The sequence below is a fragment of the Pieris rapae genome, chromosome 14 (assembly GCF_905147795.1).
Source record: "Pieris rapae chromosome 14, ilPieRapa1.1, whole genome shotgun sequence".
NCBI classification, from domain to species: domain Eukaryota; kingdom Metazoa; phylum Arthropoda; class Insecta; order Lepidoptera; family Pieridae; genus Pieris; species Pieris rapae.
Window position 1 is genome coordinate 4633095 of NC_059522.1, and position 20775 is coordinate 4653869.

Genomic DNA, 20775 nt, shown 5'->3' on the forward strand with positions numbered 1-20775 from the left:
ATATAAACCTTTAGCAGCTTTTATCTTAAGTAATGATATAAAAATTTAGATCCTATGAATATGTATATATGTAAATATCTTTTTTTACACTCCTTTTATATCTATCTCTATAAGAATTGATCTTTTATTTTATAGATTATTTTCCTTTCCTTAATTCCGTTTCATCCGATACGTTTATTTTTTTACCCGTTTCCCTGTTTTGACCCTGGGACACAATGCACAAACCGTGCGGGCCATAATATAAAAAAAATTTTTACTTGAAACTGGCATAAAGTTATAAGTATTACCATAAAAAAGGACTAAATTTGACTTTTATTTATATAAATACATAATTATTCATAATAATTATTTCTTAATAAGTAATCGCTGCTTTATTTTATAAAAAGTTAATATATTTAATTTTAATTATAGTATTGTTTATAATTTTTTTGTGAACTTTGCGTGAATCTATTTGCTTTGATTTTTCATCAAAATGGATCCTCAGCCAAGTACATCACAAAAAGACGTGAATATTTTCTTGTCCCCAAGAAAAAAATGTCCACGAAAAGCTTTCACTGTTAGTGGAAAAGTAATGATCCTTAATAAAATGAATTGTCATAACTAAATTATCCGTTCAGAAATATTTAAATTTCTGATATACTTAGTTTCTATTAAAATAGTAGTTGTTTAAATATACTACTATAAACTAGAGGAATATACTACTATAAATCCGGAAATATCCCATTTCCGTATCGAAAAATTTCACGTCACTATTTAATACTTTTCATAACGTTGCAACACTGAAATTGTCAAATCAGTAATCGAATTAAAAGTTTTAGTATAGTAACCATTTATTTTCTTGTGTTGGTTTCGGAGCCGAATTAAAGAGGGCGTAATACATTATCTACTATTCTCAATCCTCTGTAGTCTGTATTCCCTAGGCTACTGATTACTGAAATCTGAATACTATGAAAACTACAACTGCCTTAAAACAACAACATTATTATTTATTAAATATATAGGTAAATAATTAAGGTTGGAACGGCACATTTAATCACCAAGAATCTTTAATATTAATTGATACGATCTTATTGAGCTAATACAATTTTTTTTAAACTATTTTAACAGATTGAAATGTCCGACGACGAAGTTATACGATTTGAAATTACGGATTATGATCTAGACAATGAATTTAATCCTAACCGAAGTAGGAAAGCAAAGAGAGAACATCAAATATATGGTAAATTTAATATATATTTGAAATCTTATTTTGTCGGTCTTGTGGTTGAATCTTGCCACACAAAGTGGCCTTAATCGTTTAACCGTAAACTTCCAAAAACTAAATGTAACATAAATTAATCATGGTCGTGTTTTAGGTGTATGGGCAAAAAATAGTGATGAAGAAGATAATGAAGACAACATCAGACAAAGGGTTCGTAAACCTAAAGACTTCTCTGCTCCTATTGGATTTGTTGCTGGTGGGGTACAACAGGCCGGCAAGAAAAAGGAGGGAAAGAAAGGTAAAAAGTAATTGTAGATGACAATATGCAATTTATTAACATTTCAGTCTGCTAAATAATTCAATTCTACATACATAAATTACTCATGCAAACATACAAATTGATTAAAATTTTAGAATTGGAGTCAAAAGAGGCATCAACATCAAGGCCCCAGTATATCAATAGCTCTGATGAAGATGAAATAAACAATCCAGATGAAACTGAGACAGCTGGTATTAGGAGAGCAGGTCAGGGTATGAGGCAGCATAATCTCGGTGGTAACATGGGAGCGTGGGAGAAACACACTAAAGGAATTGGAGCCAAACTTCTTTTACAGGTTCGTTAAGAAAAAAATATTTCAATTTTTTTAAAAATTAATAACATGTTATGTTTCACTTTTGATAGCATGACTGTATTTAATATATAACTATGTTCTTGTTAATACAATTCTAATGAAAATTCCACATTATTTTTCACTTTGCAGTGCTTTTGAAGATATATGTATATTGAAATCATTTCAGCATTGTATATAAATAGGTATCTCTTAGTTTATAATAATCAATATTTCTTTAATGATACCACAAATTAAATGTTAAAAAAACATATTGTTTATAATTTTTAAAACAAACAACAAGTTGTTTAACAGAACTTTATTTACATTTGAATAATTGTGAAATAATATTTTCCAGATGGGTTATCAACCAGGGAAAGGGTTGGGCAAAAGTCTTCAAGGTATATCTGCACCAGTTGAAGCTACTTTGAGAAAAGGTAGAGGAGCAATTGGAGCATATGGACCAGAAAAGTCAGTGGTATGTATGGTTACATATTTTATAGATTGTGTCCCCAAATATTGTGCAATATTTAACAAAAATATTAAAAGTTATAAAACTATATAGAAATATATCATATGGTAGAAAAGTATGGGTGCTTAATGTAGACTTTTATTAACATCAAAATTATTGTCTTACACAGAAGAACTGTAACAAGCTATACATAAAGATGTTGTTTTAAAATAATTTCTAGCAAAAGGCAAAAAAAGAGGAAGAAAAGCGTCTTAAAGAGAAGGCAGAACAGGAGAAAGGGCCAGCAGCTAAAACATACAATTGGAAGAAATCTCATAAGGGCCGTTACTTTTACAAGGATGCAGCTGATGTTATTCAAGAGGGCAAACCCACTATACATACTATAAGCAGGTATTTAATAGACATTGTATATTATATAGAGAAATTAATTATGCAAATTTTTAATTCTAAGCTTAATACTTTAATTATACATATTTAATAATTGATAATTTAATGATTTGTGTTATAGTCTGTGTGATAGATAAATGGCATGTCATAAAATTTATTTATAAAATAATACATACATACTTTAATTTATATTTAATTTTCTCATATTGTTATATATATTCATTGGTAAGTGTCAAACTATAAACACCCTTACCTCTTACACTCTTCTTTCTCCACAGACTTTTGTCTACATTATTATTTGTTTTAAATATGGCATTGAGGTAGCAACACTGAATTATTCAATTTTTTTTTTAGTAATGAACTATCCCGCGTGCCAGTCATCGATCTAACGGGTCGCGAGAAGCGCGTCCTTAGTGGATATCATGCCTTACGTGCAGCCGCGCCTCGATACGAGCACGAGCCTAGGAGGGACTGCACCAACTTCACGTTGCCTGCGCTTGCGCATAACCTCGAGCTGATGGTTGAGTGCTGCGAACAGGTATTTAATATGATTTAGCACCAGCTGACATTTCTTTTTTAATTTAATTGATTTATATCTAGTCCCGGTGAACTTCATCACTTACATATGTGTGTCAAAAATTCATACAAAATCTTTAAAAGACCAAAGGAATTGGACCTCATACTACACCTACAGCTGATCATTATTAATTTTTAAACATTACCAAAATAATTAAATATTTCCCAGCTATTTTGCATGTTTATTATTTTCTACAGTTTTATTTTTAGTTTCCCATTGTTTAAACCTCACACTGGCGCCTCATCATAGTTATTTGGTCATTATTTGTACTTTATTTTTTTATACATAATATTTCAATAAAATTATATAAGTACCAAAGTATATAATTTTATTGATCTTCTCTTTCGTCTGTCTGTGGAATAAACGTTTTGTTTGTAAATATAAGTTTTAAGTTATTATAATTTCAGGATATAATTCAAAACGCCCGTGAGCTACAACAAGCGGAAGATGAGATAGTGGTATTGGAGAGAGACTTAGATGAGTGCAATTTGAAGCTTAAAGATCAGGACCAAGTTATTAATAAAGTCCAAACTGTTTTAATGAAAGTGGAAACCTTGAATCAGCCTGACGTGTCCCTTGAAACAGCATACGAAGTTCTTTCTGATTTAAAGGTAAATAAAGACACACACAATTAACAATAAGATCCAAGAATAAAAATGCTGGATCGCTTAAATGACAATGTGTAGAAAATAAATATCAACATATCAAATTTATCAAAATCGCTTTGGTAGTTTGAGGGATTATATTTCATTGCAAAATAATTGATTTAAATTCTAATGGAGCTAAATTAATTTACGGCCTTTTTTGATACGGCCAAAGGAATTTGTCACGTGACAAATCGTGTGCTATTGTTTTTCTTAAAAAAATTTTTTTTGTGTGCTCAGAACTGTAACCCACACGAAAGATCGAGATGATTTCGACTCTTTAGATTATTTTTCGTTAAATCGATGTTATATGGAGTTTACACTGTATTCTAAACATAATTATATTTTTTTTAGGAGTCAAACCCTTTGGAGTATGAAATGTTCGGTCTTGGTACAATCGGAGCTACTATAGTGAGTCCGCTATTCAGTTCACTGTTGGCGAAGTGGGATCCATTACAAAACCCGAACGAACCAGTTAAAACCTTTCGTAAATGGCAATTGTTGCTCACCGAGGAGTCTTATAATACGTTGCTATGGCAACACTTTGTTCCTAGTATCACTGCTGCGGCTGAGTGAGTATTTTTTAGATGATTTAAAAAGTTTGTTCGGCCCCCATATGTTAGTATTCTCTATATATTTAATGAATACATAGTTAGACACACATATGGCATGTTTTTATACTTTTTACTTAATAAAATTGAGATATTCATAAGTGGGTAATAAAAAACATATTTTTTTTTATAAAGACATTGCTTTTTGGTTTACATATATTAATTATATACATTTTAATAAATTAACTTTATATAAGTTTTTCAATAAGCTTTTTATCTTATAAACAATACAATCATAATTTTAAGCAGAAAAAAAATAATGCGTTCAAAACTACAAATTTTTTTCAGAGTATGGAACCCGCGAACATCGGATCCCATGCTACGCATCTTCGAAGCGTGGGTGGAGGGCTGTCCAGGCTGGTTGTTAGCAAACTGCGCAGCTAAATGCGTCACACCCCGAATATTAGCTGCAGTTAGGGCTTGGGACCCGACCAGTGACACCCAGCCACTTCACGAGTGGGTTCTGCCTTGGCATCCTTTAGCTGGTGAGCAATAACCTATAATACACTAGTGACCCGCCCTGGCTTCGCACGGGTGCATTGGTGATACTAAATATACTACAAAAAAACTGTGAATATTGTATATAAAATATAGCGGCCCGGTCTTCGCACGGGTATAAAATACGCGCCTTTGTCACTAACTGTAAAAATGATTAAAATCGATACAGTAGTTTTATGTAGATCTATATTAAACCAACAATGCGTAAAAGCTATTTGATCTATATTATCACTATAATTCACTTCACTGATTTTACATAAACTCGATAACTTTAAACTTGAACAAAGAAATTGCCCATGCGCATGTGTTACAACCTCTTTTATAATCTATTCCCTAGTCAGACCCGACCTTCCGAATTGACTCGAACCACTTCGGGAAGTTGTTCGTGTCAATTCGTAAACAACCGAACGAGTCAAATGAGTCACTATTGAACTTGCGCACTTGTAGCAAGATTCTTAAAGACATTTTTTAAAAAATGTTTAGAATTTAATTAAGTAAATATAAAGAGCTAATAAATGTATTTAAGGTATTTAATTGGGTAAGGATTAATGCTGTATTGGTTAAAATCTCTTAGCCATTATTTGTCGTAATAAGTAAATGACAAAAAATGTTATCGTGGGATATCCATAAGAGATAGACATATTTTATATATAGAGTAGTTTTCTGTAGTTAATGGATTAATATACATATAAACCTTCCTCTTCAATCACTCTATCTATAAAAAACACCGCATCAAAATCCGTTGCGTAGTTTAAAATATTTAAGCATACTTAGGGATATAGGGACAGAGAAAGCGAAATGCTTTTTTATATGTGGTGATAATAACGCATACTGAATCCTTCGTTTTTTTTTTATACGGCCGCACGGTTTCGGCCTTCGTGTTTTAAAATAACAAGCAATTTGAAGTTATAAAATACTTATAACTTCAAAAACGTCAAATCTATCGCCTGCCAAAATGTAATAAATACTTATTAAATTTTGGCAGCCATTATTATTATATTTGGCATGATTCGTAAATAATTGGCGTATGCGCAAATTATTTGCGATTTAAACGTGGTCCCAATTATTATTTATACTGATTATAAACGATTTTAGGTGAGGCCCTGAACGCAACAGTATACCCCTTAATACGATCGCGTCTAGCGAGCGCGTTATCCGCTTGGCACCCAGCCGATGCCTCCGCTCGTCCGCTACTGGCCGTTTGGAAGAATGCCTGGGGAAGCGCATTGACTGCGTTATTGCATCATCATATTGTGCCAAAATTGGAACATTGCCTGCAGCATGCGCCCTTGGAGCTCGTTGGAAGGGAAAATAGTGAGTTCATGATTAAATATCACGTTGATCTAGCAATTAAATGCTTGATAGTTTTCAAAGGTTCATAATAATTTTATGTGAATGTACGCTTTAAAAAAAAATAATGATGTCAATATACATATTTGACTTGTAGGTCTCTCTTTCTATCTATCTCTAAACGCAAGATTTCCACATTTTTTACGAAACTAAAAGTCTTTTTAAATTCCTTCTTTTGGATTAAAATGAAGTATATTCGAACTCTACATACTCACATAATATATGTTATACGTATGGATAAATAATACTTACGATTTTACAATCCATTAAAACTATTTTCTTTAATATTGTGGCGTAATAAAGCACAAAATTTGGCCATATATAATATATATATTAATGTTTAAGGCTCATCAAAGTATCGGTGACGGTTAAAACTTTAAACGCAAGTCGTTTATCCAATCCCAGTATATTGGATAACCAATTCCATTTTTCTAAAGTATTGATATTATTTATAACTGTTAAATAATATTACCTAAGATAATGTAATTTTACACGCTTTACAACAAACTCGTTTCAAGTTTGAACGGTAAAGCGGGTTGAGATACTTCGCTTGTTTCTAATTTATTTTATTATTATTTATTACTCAAGATGTCATATGGAACATGGTGTAATGGTTGCAGCTCCTTACAAACATTATGTAAAAAAAAACTTGGCGATTAAAAAGAGTGGCGGAGAGTTTATTGCCAGTTCTTCCATTCTCCCTTGATTTGAGAACTGGCAGTATATGTAAAATTAGAAGTATTTGATGTATATTTCTTTTTTTTACATTCATAAGTGTACATTAAGTAACCTAAATGAATAAATGAAAATCCAAAAAATGAGAGTCAAAATAATTTGATATTGCATAACAATAGTATTGGCATGCGGCTTCATTCATCAAGGGATTCATCTAATTTAATTTGTGATTGAAGTTACATAAATAATTTCAGGCCCAAATTTCATGAAAATTTATTCAGTTGGATTTGAGATATTAATGATTTTATTTATAATTTAATTTTGTATATAAATAATTAAACTAAAATAAAATTTGCAGCCGCGTGGCTGTGGTGTGTGGAATGGGTGGACTTAGTCGGGGCTCCGACGATAGCGGCTTTAGCTGGTCGTGCTTTGTTACCACGGTGGTTAGGCGCATTGGCCGCTTGGCTTAATACGGCGCCGGCGCACGCCACTGTACTTACCTCGTATACTCAGTTTAAGGTGAGATATTTTTGTTTTTAGTGTAATTTTGAAGATTTTAGAACCTCCCTCCCCCCTATGTAACGCCCCGTAACGATTTTCTTGACGTTGACGCCGGCGTATATACGGAACAGGTTTGTGCCGGTCTGCCATGCCAAAAAAATGTTACGTAACGAGTTGTTTTAATCCTGCCCTTGTATCTTCTTCATTCATTTCTTTTCATATAACGTGAACTTTTATTTAGCCATTAATAATAATCCAGATACATTTATAGGTTCAGCCTAACATTAGGAAATATAATTTAAGACCTCTTGAACCTCCTAGTGGAGGCCTAATTAGCTATTTTTTTGCTTATTTCATTGTTTTTTATTTCTACATCTGGAATATTCAGTATGAGAATGCAAGTTGAACATTGAAGAAGTTAAAAGACCAAAGAATTTTCATATAAATGAACTTTTCGGTTCCTGGGTCATAGGGGATAAATAATAGAGGATTATTCTTTTACTATATTAAGAACCGGCAGACAACAATATAAGTGAAACAATGAAATTGTAATTGCTATGTAACGAATGCTTGCAATTGAAGAGAGTTCGGAGTTCGAAGAGAGAGCCTATGTCTGGCTATAATACTCTAAGGGCGTAACTCCCGACTATTTAGTTTAGGAAAAAGCTTTAAAAGCGAGCTTGTAAGCTTTTTCAAAAACGTTGCTTATAAAGGTGGCGAGTGATGTTGGATAATGGCTCGATGTGAGATGTCACAAGTCGAATATTCGGCATATCAGTACATAGAGCTGGCGAATTCCTTTGAATGTTACGAGTCAGGCGCGACAGGTGTTTTGTGAGCATTCTCACAGCGAACAAAAATATTCATGTGAATATTCACATTGAGCGAAAATTCGATGTCAGTCGCCACCTTAACACTTAGAAAGCCTGAATGAGCAAAATGTACAGCCTTGACAAGGCGCAATAGACTTTTTCCTTTTAGTACTAATGATAGCCTTGAAATTAACTTAATAAAAAATTAATAAATTCAAAATAAAGTTCACACAATTATTCTATGAGTTTAAAGGTGTTCATTCAAATTAATTATTATGTATTTCAGAAAATGTTCCCAGCAGAAGTCATAAAAGAACCGGTAGTGCGAGATGCATTTAGAAAAGCCCTAGATATGATGAACAGAAGCACAGATATCGATGCCGTAGAACCTCCCCCGCCGCCGCGATTCACCATCACGGACAAAGAATCGTCCTCCAGAATCGCTGATGTGTTAGCGGCTTCTACTCAAAAGAGCTTTTCCGAATTACTCGAAAGCAGATGTATGGAAAAGGGAATCACTTTCGTTCCCATACCGGGCAAAAGTAGAGAAGGCAGGCCTATATATAAAATTGGTGAACTGCAGTGCTATGTGATAAGAAATATTGTGATGTATTCAAATGATAGTGGACGGAATTTTACTCCGATTAGTATGGAGAAGTTGTTGAAAATGGTTGAAGAATAAATGTTTTTAATATATTAAACGTCATCAGATATAATGTGTCGACTTTCTTTCAAACCTTATTTAAATTTATTTGATTATTGTTGTTGGGATTCGCCAACAATATTTTAAGGTAGCGACTATATTCGGCATGTCAGTACATCGCCGTCAGTCGCCATACTTACATCGAGAGAAAATTCGATGTCAGTTAACACCTTTAGATTAATAGTGGTAGGGGAGCCCACGATGCTAAATGGGGATTTACTCGAGCGTCGTGGAGACCTATTGGGTTGCAAAGCTTAGATGATAAGAAGAAAAAAATGTTATATGATATATACCTTTTCATCGGTGGGGAAAGCGGCTATAGATGTTTAAATATGTAAAAAAAAACTGTTGCATGGACATACTCGAGCGCGTCAGATATTGATAGCATCAATGTCCTACGTATTTTTAATAATGTACGTATGTTAATCTGATCATTTGCATGATGGGGGTGGTTGTACGTAAGGGTTAAAAATGAAAAAAAAAAAAAAAATTAATCGAGCGCGTCAGGTTTTCTAAGGGGGTGTTAAGTGCACCAAAAAAAAGCTCTCATTCAATAATCTGACGATTTCGAGCTGACGCAAACTCGCAGCCATTATTATAATGTGCAAAAAAAAATCGCCATTTTGAAATACTCGAGCGCGTCAGATTAAGATATATATGGTTCAGATTTATATTCTAAACGTACTGTCTCATAATCTGACGATTATCTAGAGGGATTTGCCTGATCTGACAAAAAAATATTAGAAAAACGGTTCACCCTAAAGGCCATGCCTGCAATTCCATTCCTGGGCGCTTAAAATTGTACTTATGAGCTCGCTGAGTTCAAAGAAATAATATTTCTATGCGTTTGAGTTCTCCCAGCTCGAAAGTCTGATAGAAGTTTCATAGAACACTATTTTTGAAATTTTCAAACCCCAATAACTTTTGAATGGATCAAGCAATTTTCCCGCGGTTGACGGCGATCGACGCATTTTTTAAGCTCCAATTATTTAATTTCATCCAAAACGATAATCCGATATGAAATGTCGAAGTTATGTGATAGAAACAATTTTTTCGGTTTTCTTTCGTTCACGATATCTCTCGAACGAATCAACCGATTTTGACCAGTTTGGTGGCGATCGACGTCGTTTTTCAAGCTTAAAGATGGATTAGTTTTTTGAAGTTGGTGGATAAAGCCGTTTAAAAGTTATTGCAAAAAAACACTTTCAAAAAAACAAATTGTTATTTTTTTAGATTTTTCAAAATTTCTCAAAATCTATCGGTCCCCATCGGTTCAAATTCACATGAAATCTAATTTTGAGGGAAACGCGGAGAAGGAAATGTAGGCATCACGCAGCTGCACGCGTTTATCGCACGAACCTTATCGACGAAATTTTGTTATTTCGGCTTGCGGAAATCGTCAGATTATATATTTTTCAATATTCTTGAATTATTTCATTCAAAATAAAATAAAAATTAGCTACGCTCGAGAATGTCAAGATGACGTTTTTTTTTACAACTTTGCTGCCCTCCCCTCTCTTTACGTCACTCTCAAATTGTCAGATTAGTGGAATATACACTTTTTAGGATGTGATTAACTCACACTACCTTAATCTGACGCGCTTGAGAATGTCTGATGATCAATTTTTTTTTACTAATCTGATCCTGTATCCTTCACGGGCGGCCTTATATATGGGCCTCATATTTGGTGGAGGTACTTAACCGGGTACAAGGTATCCCCCTGTATATTAATCTGCCGCGCTTGAGTAAATCCCGAAATCCCCTCTTGGGCTCCCCTACTATAGAGCGAGTACACACTGGGCCCTCGGCGTTGCGTTTGACTCGCGGTGCATACATATTACATACACCGCATGTTAGTAGGGCTAGTTTACTGAATAGGTATGCCAACTTCTTGAACTCTACCGGCGCAATTATCTTACTAGTGATCTGTGACGCAAATTATCGTTTTGCATATGTTGATATCGGAACATATGGAAAAAGCAGTGATCTGCGATTTTTCAACATTAATATCAAACGTGTATAGACGAGAATATTCTTCTTGAATGACCCAAAAACATAAGGTTTCAAACACTCAAAGGCAAACATGTCATTAATAAAATATAGGCGATACTAAATATTTTATTTATTTACATGGCTGTTTAAGTAGATTGCACTAGTTCACCTAGCACCTAAATGTTTCCATAATCACTAGTAAATGTAAAACTATCGTTTTCTATGACCGTATTAGTTTAATATAATTAACACTCCTATGATACACTTTTCTATTTTTGAATTTTGTCAAAATGTTTGGTTTAAGTAAGAATAATGGAAAGACGAAACTCAGGCGCATTTAACGAGTTGACAAAGTCCTGTTACCTAATGATTTTCCAATCATTTCTTCCATATATAAATCCTGCTCAATTGGTAAGCGTTTGTTAGCAAGAGAAAAAAGTTGACCGAAAATAAACTATAATTCTTTGGGATGATCGCTAAAGAGTATTTTGACCAAATCAAACTGGTCGTCGCGAGGGACACACATTGAGACACCGATAGCGATTCAACTGGACGATTTATGTCACCCAAACCAGCCAATACTAAGGTCTGAAATGAGAAATTTTATTGAGATAGGTAAATCTAACTACATATACTAAAATAACAAAATTTCTTATTTAAACGGCGCCTAATTAAATAAGCTACCTTATACCTAAATTACACACTTAATGAAATCAAGTAGTTAGTGTATTCTATTTATGACAGTTGAAGTTAAAATCAATTTATCAACCATAAAATAATTGGCCAGCTATTTGTAGTGTTAAACTATTAGCTGTACGGCATAAGTCCACCAACATCTACCGAGCTGTATTATTTTGATTTCGAAAAGGAGCTGATGGTGCGTCTATTAGTTTTATTTTTTCTTTCGATCGAACGTTGCTCCTTTAAATAAATAACGTAGGTACTTTGGTAATTACCCATTTAAACATTGGAGCCCAGAAGAATATGGTCTTCGGGCCTAAAACAAAAGAAATGTAAATAATATTCTTGCTAGATAGGAAACTGATCAGTATTCCCGATTCAGGGTTTGAGTGATTGTAACGGAACAATAAAATCAATTCTTACCTGCCGGGTGTTCCCATAAAGGACGCAATAGATTAGGGACAAATTTGTCTGCCACAGAAATTATGGATTTGTATAATTTCGACATCATTTAAAAAACTTACACGAACATTGTAATTATAATAGGTGCCATATTAAATAAAGATAATTTATGTAGTTAGTCTATAGGTTTGAAATGTTTCTTGTTCGCACGGTTGCTGAAGTAGTATAATTGGTTTTCGTGGTAGTAATCGTAAAAGATATAACTAATCTAGGTAATAATGTGATGGTTATTTATTTTTTAACATCTTTCATCATGTCAATTTCCTCGTAGATGAACTCATTTGTCAGTGCGAATTGAATATTCCTGCATAAATTCTTTTTCGTATCGATATTTTTAATTTAAGTTATAAAAGTTACCTTACCTTTTTAATACATTGTGGTTACTCACTTTGTTATGGAATTATCATTACCTATTCTATTATTTTTAAGAGCTAGCCATTGACATTGGACACTCAAGATGATCATGGTCGAAAATGCCCGTGTTCTTTAGAAATTGTAAAAACTGACAGACTTCGACAGCTTTTTCAATATTAGATATGTTAAAATGAATTAATTTACGAAGAGGACTTTACTACAATGAATGCTCTATTACAGACATATATTTTTTTAGAAGGCGCTCGTTTGCTGGAGGTTTCAATAATATTTCTTAATCATCAATTTTGTTTATTAAACAGCTTAAAAATATACATAAAAAACAGGGGTCCATTGTTGTGTTATTACGGGTAACAGTTAATAATAAAAAATTATATTAACAATATATTAAAACAACAAACTCATTAGCATAATAATAAAAGTAGGTATGGCATTGTTTATGGTGGTGTGATAATATGGGAATAATTACTATAGCATTGTAGTTCTAGCCTCTAGGTACCTTTTATTACTAAAGATTAGTAGGTAGTAAAAATATGTTAGTATTTCATTAGGTTTACATTACATTTCTATAATAGGTTGCAAGCACGTACTATAACAATATTATGTATATCTGTGGCATGAGGAAATTGGCGGGAAACATGTTTAGGCGGTAATTTTTAATTTTCTCTGAAAGGTAAAAGATCGATAACATTGTACCGCATTTGCGACTCCCAAACAAAAATTGCAAAGAGACAAGGCATAGTTTATAGGCCTTATTACCAGGCAGTATCTAGTCCATATAAGACCTGTAGCTGCTAGTGTGGCGGATTGCGTTGGCGAGACGGAATCTAGAGGCCGACGATATTCATCAACTGATACTGCAACTAATGCCTGTAATATATATTACAGTTATTATTTTAACTATTATTGTTATTTTTGAACTTTTTTTTGTCTGATGAGAAAACATCGCTGTAATAGTCTATATCATAATATACAAGCGTAATATGCAAGCAAGACAAATAAAATATGCTTATAGGTATTATTTATATATAGGTAGGTACTTATTGGGAGACATTGAAAAACCTGACAACACATAATAAATGAACTGATGAAAGTTAATGAGTGAAGCAAAACCCATTGTTTTTTTTAAGTTAATAGTTATGCAATAATATCATAACATCATGTCAAGGAAGGGTCTCAATTAATAAAATTGTTATCTACTTACTTGCTCCTTTTACTTTTAGTGTTAGATAAATTATAATAAATACAATTATTTGAATATTTCTAATGTTGTTATCTACAAAATATTCGGTTATTCGTTTTAAGGATTACCGTGACGTACAGGTCGACATTTCAAGTTATTGTATTCTATTAAGGGCAGGCCTAAAGTTAGCAAAATGTACCTATGTTTTTAACCGCGCCTCCCTCCGCCTGATTTACCTTGGAATTACATTAAAATAAATTTTGAGGTGACTGGAATTATTATTATCGAAGACTTTATATTGTATTGTGATCAATACATATTTATTGTTTTTAATTCAAATTTAAAACATCACATACGTAGGGCAAATAAAATTTTCGATGAGTGATCCCGTAATACTGTTTTGGTAAGTTAAAGAAATGCTCCTACTGATTTATTGTTAAACATACATACTTAAGATCCGTGTTAATACAGTACGACTTAACGAGACGCATTATGTAATATCTATTGTCTCTATAAAAAATAATGTTTTACTCTATTGTAATATTTTTTTACACTGAAAAGAATATTATTATGTACGAGGCATATTCAAAAAATAAGGGCCGTTCGCTTGCTTATATTTCAAAATCGACAAAACAAAACCAAAAAAATTTAAACAAACCCCGTACACGAGTCGAACCAGTTTTCAACGGCGTTCTCAAGTTCCTTGGTATTTTCAAAGCTTAAATTTTTTTATTCGTTTTGGTGAAGTTGACTGGCGCCATTGCATTGATTGCTGTTTTGTTTCTGGATTGACGTAGGATATCCACGTCTCATCACCGGTAACAATGTGTCCTTTTGGACACAAAAATCTTATTACAGCGCGAACTTCACAGCTGGCGGGAGAAACGATTATCGCGGACGGATTGTCTACTGTACGCACAACTAGCAAAATTACTACTGAATCAAAACGACACCTGAAATAACTGCACGAGTAGTGCACGTACAGATATGTACAAGTTTAAGCGTGTTATGACTTGTCGATTCTGAAATATAAGCGAACGGCCCTTATTTTTTGAATATGCCTCGTATTATACAAAATATATTTTAACAAATATGTATATGTAGTATATTTGCATACTTGATATTATAATTGCAAGAATTAAAATCTGATACATGCAACCATGCACTTGTGATAAGTGTCGGATTAAAAAAAAAATTGAAATAGCAAAATATATATTTCTATTAACAAATAAAAGGTTTTACAAAAATAGTCAACTTTTAAAATACTTTAACATTATAACAATCTAATGTTGATACAATGCATTATAGTGCATAACATTAACAAGATGCTTCTTATTTTGTCATAATGTATCTATAATTATCACAGATGGACATAAAATGTAAATTGTTTCGATCCCTGCTATCTTAAGAGCTAATCAATATATACTTATGTCTATGAAGTGAAATGCAACTAATTGACACTCTAATCAGATTTCTTATATTTGAGCTTATTTTAATGATAAATACCTAATACCACATGAGATTGATCCCTATTACTATTTATATGAAATGGTTTTATGCCAATCTGAATCACATGACACTGGAATTGAAAAAGGCAAGTTAATTCAGTAAAATTTATTTATACATTTAATTAATATTTTACAGAATCAATACTGTCTTAACAGTGTCCATTCTGTAGACTTTTCAATACCAGTGTTTAAACAATCCTTGTAATGGCAATATTATATATGATAACCCTGTTTTAATGATTACATCATTTACTAGCCTTAGCTTCTAATGATTGTTGGTGTTTGAAAGCTCTGCCAATTTGATACAGGCTAGTCATTGCTACAAACACATTAACAGCAAATAAACTATAATGTTTTGGTATTATGACTAGTGAGTATCGTGACCATATGATACCCGTGGCGGCAAGAGATGCTGATTGTGGAATGGATAAGGTCTCGACGGGACGTTGCAAATCACCCAAACCAGCCAACACCAAGCCCTAAAATGCGTTAAAATGAAACATTTCAGATGAATATCTAACACCAATGACAGTATTGTATTGGTTTGTTATAAAAAATTAAGACATTTTATTTATTACATATTGTGTTTATATTAGTATAAACACAACATATAATAAAATAACACAGCCTTAGCTGACTAATCTAATTTAAAAAAAAATTACTGCATATTAAAATAATTACCTTTTAAATAAGACAATGTTACATAATATTTGAGTTAACCTTGAATATGATTTATAAGAAAATCTTACCCATTTAAAAGCTGGGGCCCAGAAGAATATTGTTTTCGGACCTGCATAAAGTAAGTAATTATCGTAAAACCAAATCGCATTTTCAGTGGATTACCGCTAAGAATTTTCGTCTACTTACCAGCTTCGTGTTCCCAAAGGGGACGTAGTTTACTTGGAACAAATCGGTCAGCAAACACAACTACTGTCTTGTATACTTTCGACATTATTAATAATATTTAAATTATACCTTAATGAGTTCAGAAATAAAATATTTAGTATATTTTTTTTTTTTTTTTTTTTCTCCTTTCTTGGCCTGCACGGTTTGTGCGTCAGCCATGTACAAAAGTTAGGAAGTGCATTATTAGGTTTATTGGATAGGAAATTAGTACGGAATTTGGAAAAGGATCAGATAAATTTTATTATAAGTACGTATATACATAAAACATAGGTTATAATTTTATATTGTTATGAAAAATGAAACTGGCTAAAATGTTATATACATCAATATTTATATTAGATAAAAAGACAGAAATAGAAGTAGGAAAAGGAATATGTATGGATAAAAGCGAGGAAATAAAAGCGGAACGTTCATGTCTATTACAGGCAAAAAATATATGGTTAAAACCCCCAACGTCATTGCCACACTCAAATGTGTCGTCAGGCAAAAGGTTTAAGCCTTGCCAAATGCAAGGGTATGCATGCATGGCCCAGCCTCATACATATAAGGGTCGAAGTAATATCTTTACCAAGCGTCAAAGTAGAAGTGGAAGGGTGAGGTATATATATATTTACAATACAAATATTATTTACACTAGCAGCAATAATAGAAAATTTATCACTGTGATTAGGGATGGGTATATGAACAAAAGGCACACCTCCTCTAAGAATTAGTGCAACTCCACCATACCCATCTGTTCTGTCTTCTCTAAGACAGATATGTCCTTGAATTCTAAAATTGAATCCGGGACGAAGCCAAGTCTCTTGAAGAGAGACGGCAAATGGTTTGTAATTATTTCATAAAAAAATTAGGTCACTTTTTTTATTATTAATGCTCCGCCAATTCCATTGAATCACCAGAGACTGGTTTTGTGGATGGTCTTGACTGTTCATTAGTTAAAAAACTTTTTGTAGAAGGGGCATCGTTGGACGGTATTTTAATTATGTCAGATTGTGAAAGGTACTGTATTATGGAAATGATGAGATCCTTTGTTATTATTTCTGACAAATCATTATAGTTGTTGAGACAACCTGTAGAAAAGGAAGGAATGTTGCTGTAATCTTGGATAAGCTCTGCATGCGTTTTTTGATCATATCCCTTACTTACATTTTTAGGACGAGCTTTGGGTTTCATGAATACTGTTTTTCTAAATGACTGTGTGGAAGTCTTAGTAGGGCTTGTTAAATTATAGGGACTGGAATAAGAAATATTCGGACCAGAATGGGCCGATGACGCAGAAGCAACAACATCTGCATAAGACTTAGAAATTGGTGGATGAACTTTACTGGCTTCTGAATATGATATTGACTTTTTAGCCATTGTTTCTTTAATAGCTTTTTGCCTAGCATACTCTGGGCACTTTTTATCCGTTGCAAAATGAGAACCAGAGCATAAGATACACACAGCATCATCCCTTTCAGTCTTGCAACTAATACTAGAATGATTGTCACCACATTTGTAACACCTTGGAGTGCCTCTGCATTGCATTTTGGTGTGACCAAAACGGCAGCAATTAAAACATTGCAGTGTGGGGTAAATATAAAGGTCTACAGGTAGGGAGTTGTAACATATAAAGACCTTGGTAGGTAAGATCTTCCCATCAAAGGTTAAGACTACAGTCTCAGTTGGAATGAACTTGGAATTCTCTCCTTCAAAGATCTTCCTGTTTAACCTCCGAACTTTCAAAAGACTTCCACAATTCTGCGGAAGCTCAATGTTTTCTAAAATTTCTTTTTCATCCCATTCACACGGAACACCTCTCACAATTCCCATGCGGGTGATTGTGAAAGCCGGAATAAAGGCTTTGTATTTATTTGTGTTGAGAGATTTATGATTTAAAAATAAGTTAGCATCTTGAAATGTCTCAAATTGCAATGACAACATATTCCTCCCTATTTTTTTTATACTTCCCTCTACAATGCTTTTTACATAATTTTTTTTAAGGAAAAATCCAAATTGTATGGGGTGAACAGATCCAGTTTGATTTGTTTCCATGATTTTTTGGACATGGACAACATAAGGCGCAGGGTCTGACGCCTGGTAAAGCGACCTAGCAACGCGAGGATTAATTGAAATATTGTTAGAGTGGGCATCATTTGGGGGTATTTCTGTTATTTTAACATCAGACTCGATGACTTTAGGAGTTATATTGTCTTTTAAATTATTAGGGAAATTTTGGGAACTTTTTCTCTTTTTTTCATTTCTAACAGATACTCTTTTTCTTTTAACAGACTTCGTGCTATCCGAGCAGTCTGTATCGATAATGGAACCTTCCGTTTCCATTCCAGACGCATCGATTGTGACTACATGAGACACCTGGAGGGATGTCCCTCCAGGGTCTTCGGGCTCCATCACGGACGACAAGAAAAAAATTCTTATCTACATATAATAAAATAAAATAACTTACCAGGCTACTAAGACAAACTAAAAATATAAATAATCAACAATAACTACTACTATATACACCTTATAACTTAACTGATCCTGTATTATTATATTAATTTAATTTTCAAAATTTAAGCCAAAAAAAAGACGCCCGCCTATTTTTACACTTCCCGCGCTTTTTTCTACCATTTAGTATATTGCTCGTGAAATGTAATTATATCTTTATCCCGAGGAGACATAAGGGCTTAGACAAGATGCTTTAACTGCAATGTATATTGTATACATCTAGAAGGTCGAATACAGTGTTGCCGTTCTACCAAATTAACAGTCCCTAGTAATATGAAAAAATCCTTTTTACATACACTACGGTTAAGGCATCTCGTCTAAGCCCCCGAATTATTCACCGTCCTATGAAAAGGGATTCTGTGCCTGTGGTTCTATTCTCCATGAGAAGGCACAGGGCACGTATTTACGTTTTTTTTTTAATATACAGGTGTCCCAAAAGTCGACGTCAAGACAAAATTTTCGCATAGGTTCCACACCAGTTATCAGAAATATTAAAAAAAAAGTAATGTATTCTTGAAGTTATGGATATTTTTTTGTTATTCCAGAAAATGCACACCATGTGACAGTTTTTTCATTCCTGTTGTTACAAATATTTACTTTTTGCCAATTTTTTTTCTCTTACGTCATCCCGAATAGTGATTTATGTAACCTATGATCCTAAACTCTGTGCTGATCACTCCAACTTTTAGTAAAATGTCATTTTATACCGTACCAAGTTTTCAAAATTAATTTTCGCACTACTTCAACTGATCGTCCTGAAAAAAAATGTACTACTCCAGTTTGGCAAGTAGCTTTAAAAGTTTTTTTTTTTTTTTTTTTTTTTTTTTTTTCTAGAGCGCATCGTGCAATCAGTCTTCTGACTATGAGCAGATGAGTTGTAGGAAGACTGACGGGTGGAGACATTCCTCAATAGGAATATCTACCATAATAATATTAGCTCAGACAATGTTGCCGAGCTCAAGGGTTCTTCGTCTTTTGAGACGGCTTATACACTCGGGTAGGGTGAGTTGAACAGCTAGGTGGTTAGGATGGTTTTCCAGCCTAGTCTTGTACTTCTGGGCGTACAATTTTATTTCTGCTTTAACTGTAGGTATGCCCAGGTGTTCATGTACTTCAGCGTTTTTAATAAACCACGGCGAGTTGCTTATTTGTTTAAGGATGTAATTTTGTGTTCTTTGAATTTTAGTTTTATTAGAGTCGCATGTTGCTCCCCACAATTGTATTCCGTAGGTCCACACGGGTTTTATAACAGAATTGTAAATAAGGAGTTTGTTGTCGATGGACAATTTCGAGTTTCTACCCAATAACCAGTGCAGCCTCTTGTATTTCAAGTTTATTTCAAGCCGTTTTGCCTCGATATGCCTTTGCCATGTCAACCTACGGTCCAGGTGCAGTCCAAGATATTTGACTGTATCACTTTGAGGCAGCTCCCTTCCTCCTAGGTTGACAGGCGGGCATGTCCTTCTTCCCAGAGCGAATGTCACCTGCACTGACTTGCCCGTGTTTACCCCGATTCTCCATTTATCGAACCAGTTGCTTATTTCATTTAGGCTTCGCTGGAGCTTTAACGTGGCTTCTTCCGGTTGTTTACTCGAAGCCAGGATTGCGGTATCGTCTGCATAGGTTGCAATATTGACGCCAGGGGTACATGGTAGATCTGAGGTATATATGGTGTACAGCACTGGACCAAGTACAGAGCCCTGAGGTACCCCTGCAAGTATATCATGAAAGCCTGATGTACAATCCATCTCTTTCACTTGGAATATTCTATCGGTGATATAAGACTCTAGGATTCCATAGTAACTATGAGGCAGAAGTGACTTGATCTTGCATAAGAGCCCCTTGTGCCATACCCGATCGAATGCCTGATGAACGTCCAGAAAAGCTGAGGAGCAGTACTCTTTTAGCTCGAGGCTATTGCTTATGAATTTACACACCCTGTGAGTTTGTTCAATGGTGCCATGTTGTGCTCTAAACCCGAATTGGTGATCTGGAGTTACAGAATTTTCATTCATAGCTTGCAAGAGTCGTCGTAGTAATATCTTTTCTAGTACTTTAGAGACAATCGGGAGAAGACTTATAGGTCGGTAAGATGAGACTTCATGTGGCGATTTCCCGGGCTTATGGACCATAATCACT

At 33.8% G+C, this 20775-nt stretch overlaps 2 protein-coding genes and 1 long non-coding RNA gene across 4 annotated transcripts; 2 read left to right on the forward strand and 1 right to left on the reverse strand.

Annotated features, from left to right (window-relative positions):
* The first annotated feature begins 922 nt into the window (after nt 1-922).
* On the forward strand, nt 923-9055 carry LOC111000429 (septin-interacting protein 1). Of its 2 annotated transcripts, none has more exons than XM_022269851.2 (13): nt 923-1001; nt 1108-1219; nt 1356-1499; nt 1616-1815; nt 2168-2287; nt 2502-2671; nt 3023-3206; nt 3653-3856; nt 4244-4461; nt 4789-4985; nt 6094-6312; nt 7382-7545; nt 8626-9055. In XM_022269851.2, the coding sequence occupies exons 2-13, from the start codon at nt 1114-1116 to the stop codon at nt 9019-9021; spliced, it is 2322 nt and encodes a 773-aa protein (XP_022125543.2). In that variant the 5' UTR covers nt 923-1001; nt 1108-1113; the 3' UTR covers nt 9022-9055. The 2 variants fall into 2 exon arrangements, with proteins under 2 accessions (XP_022125543.2, XP_022125544.2); XM_022269852.2 differs by having other exon boundaries at nt 934-1014.
* A 5872-nt stretch (nt 9056-14927) lies between these two features.
* LOC111000423 (mitochondrial pyruvate carrier 2) lies at nt 14928-18885 on the reverse strand. Its single transcript, XM_045631066.1, has 4 exons — nt 18769-18885; nt 16108-16249; nt 15990-16030; nt 14928-15719 (listed from the first exon to the last, which is right to left on the reverse strand). The coding sequence occupies exons 2-4, from the start codon at nt 16190-16192 to the stop codon at nt 15486-15488; spliced, it is 360 nt and encodes a 119-aa protein (XP_045487022.1). The 5' UTR covers nt 16193-16249; nt 18769-18885; the 3' UTR covers nt 14928-15485.
* Nucleotides 16256-18753, forward strand: LOC123689721. The gene is made up of 3 exons (XR_006750633.1): nt 16256-16393; nt 16572-16744; nt 18417-18753. It is a non-coding gene; the product is annotated as an uncharacterized LOC123689721 (long non-coding RNA).
* Nucleotides 18886-20775: the final 1890 nt, after the last annotated feature.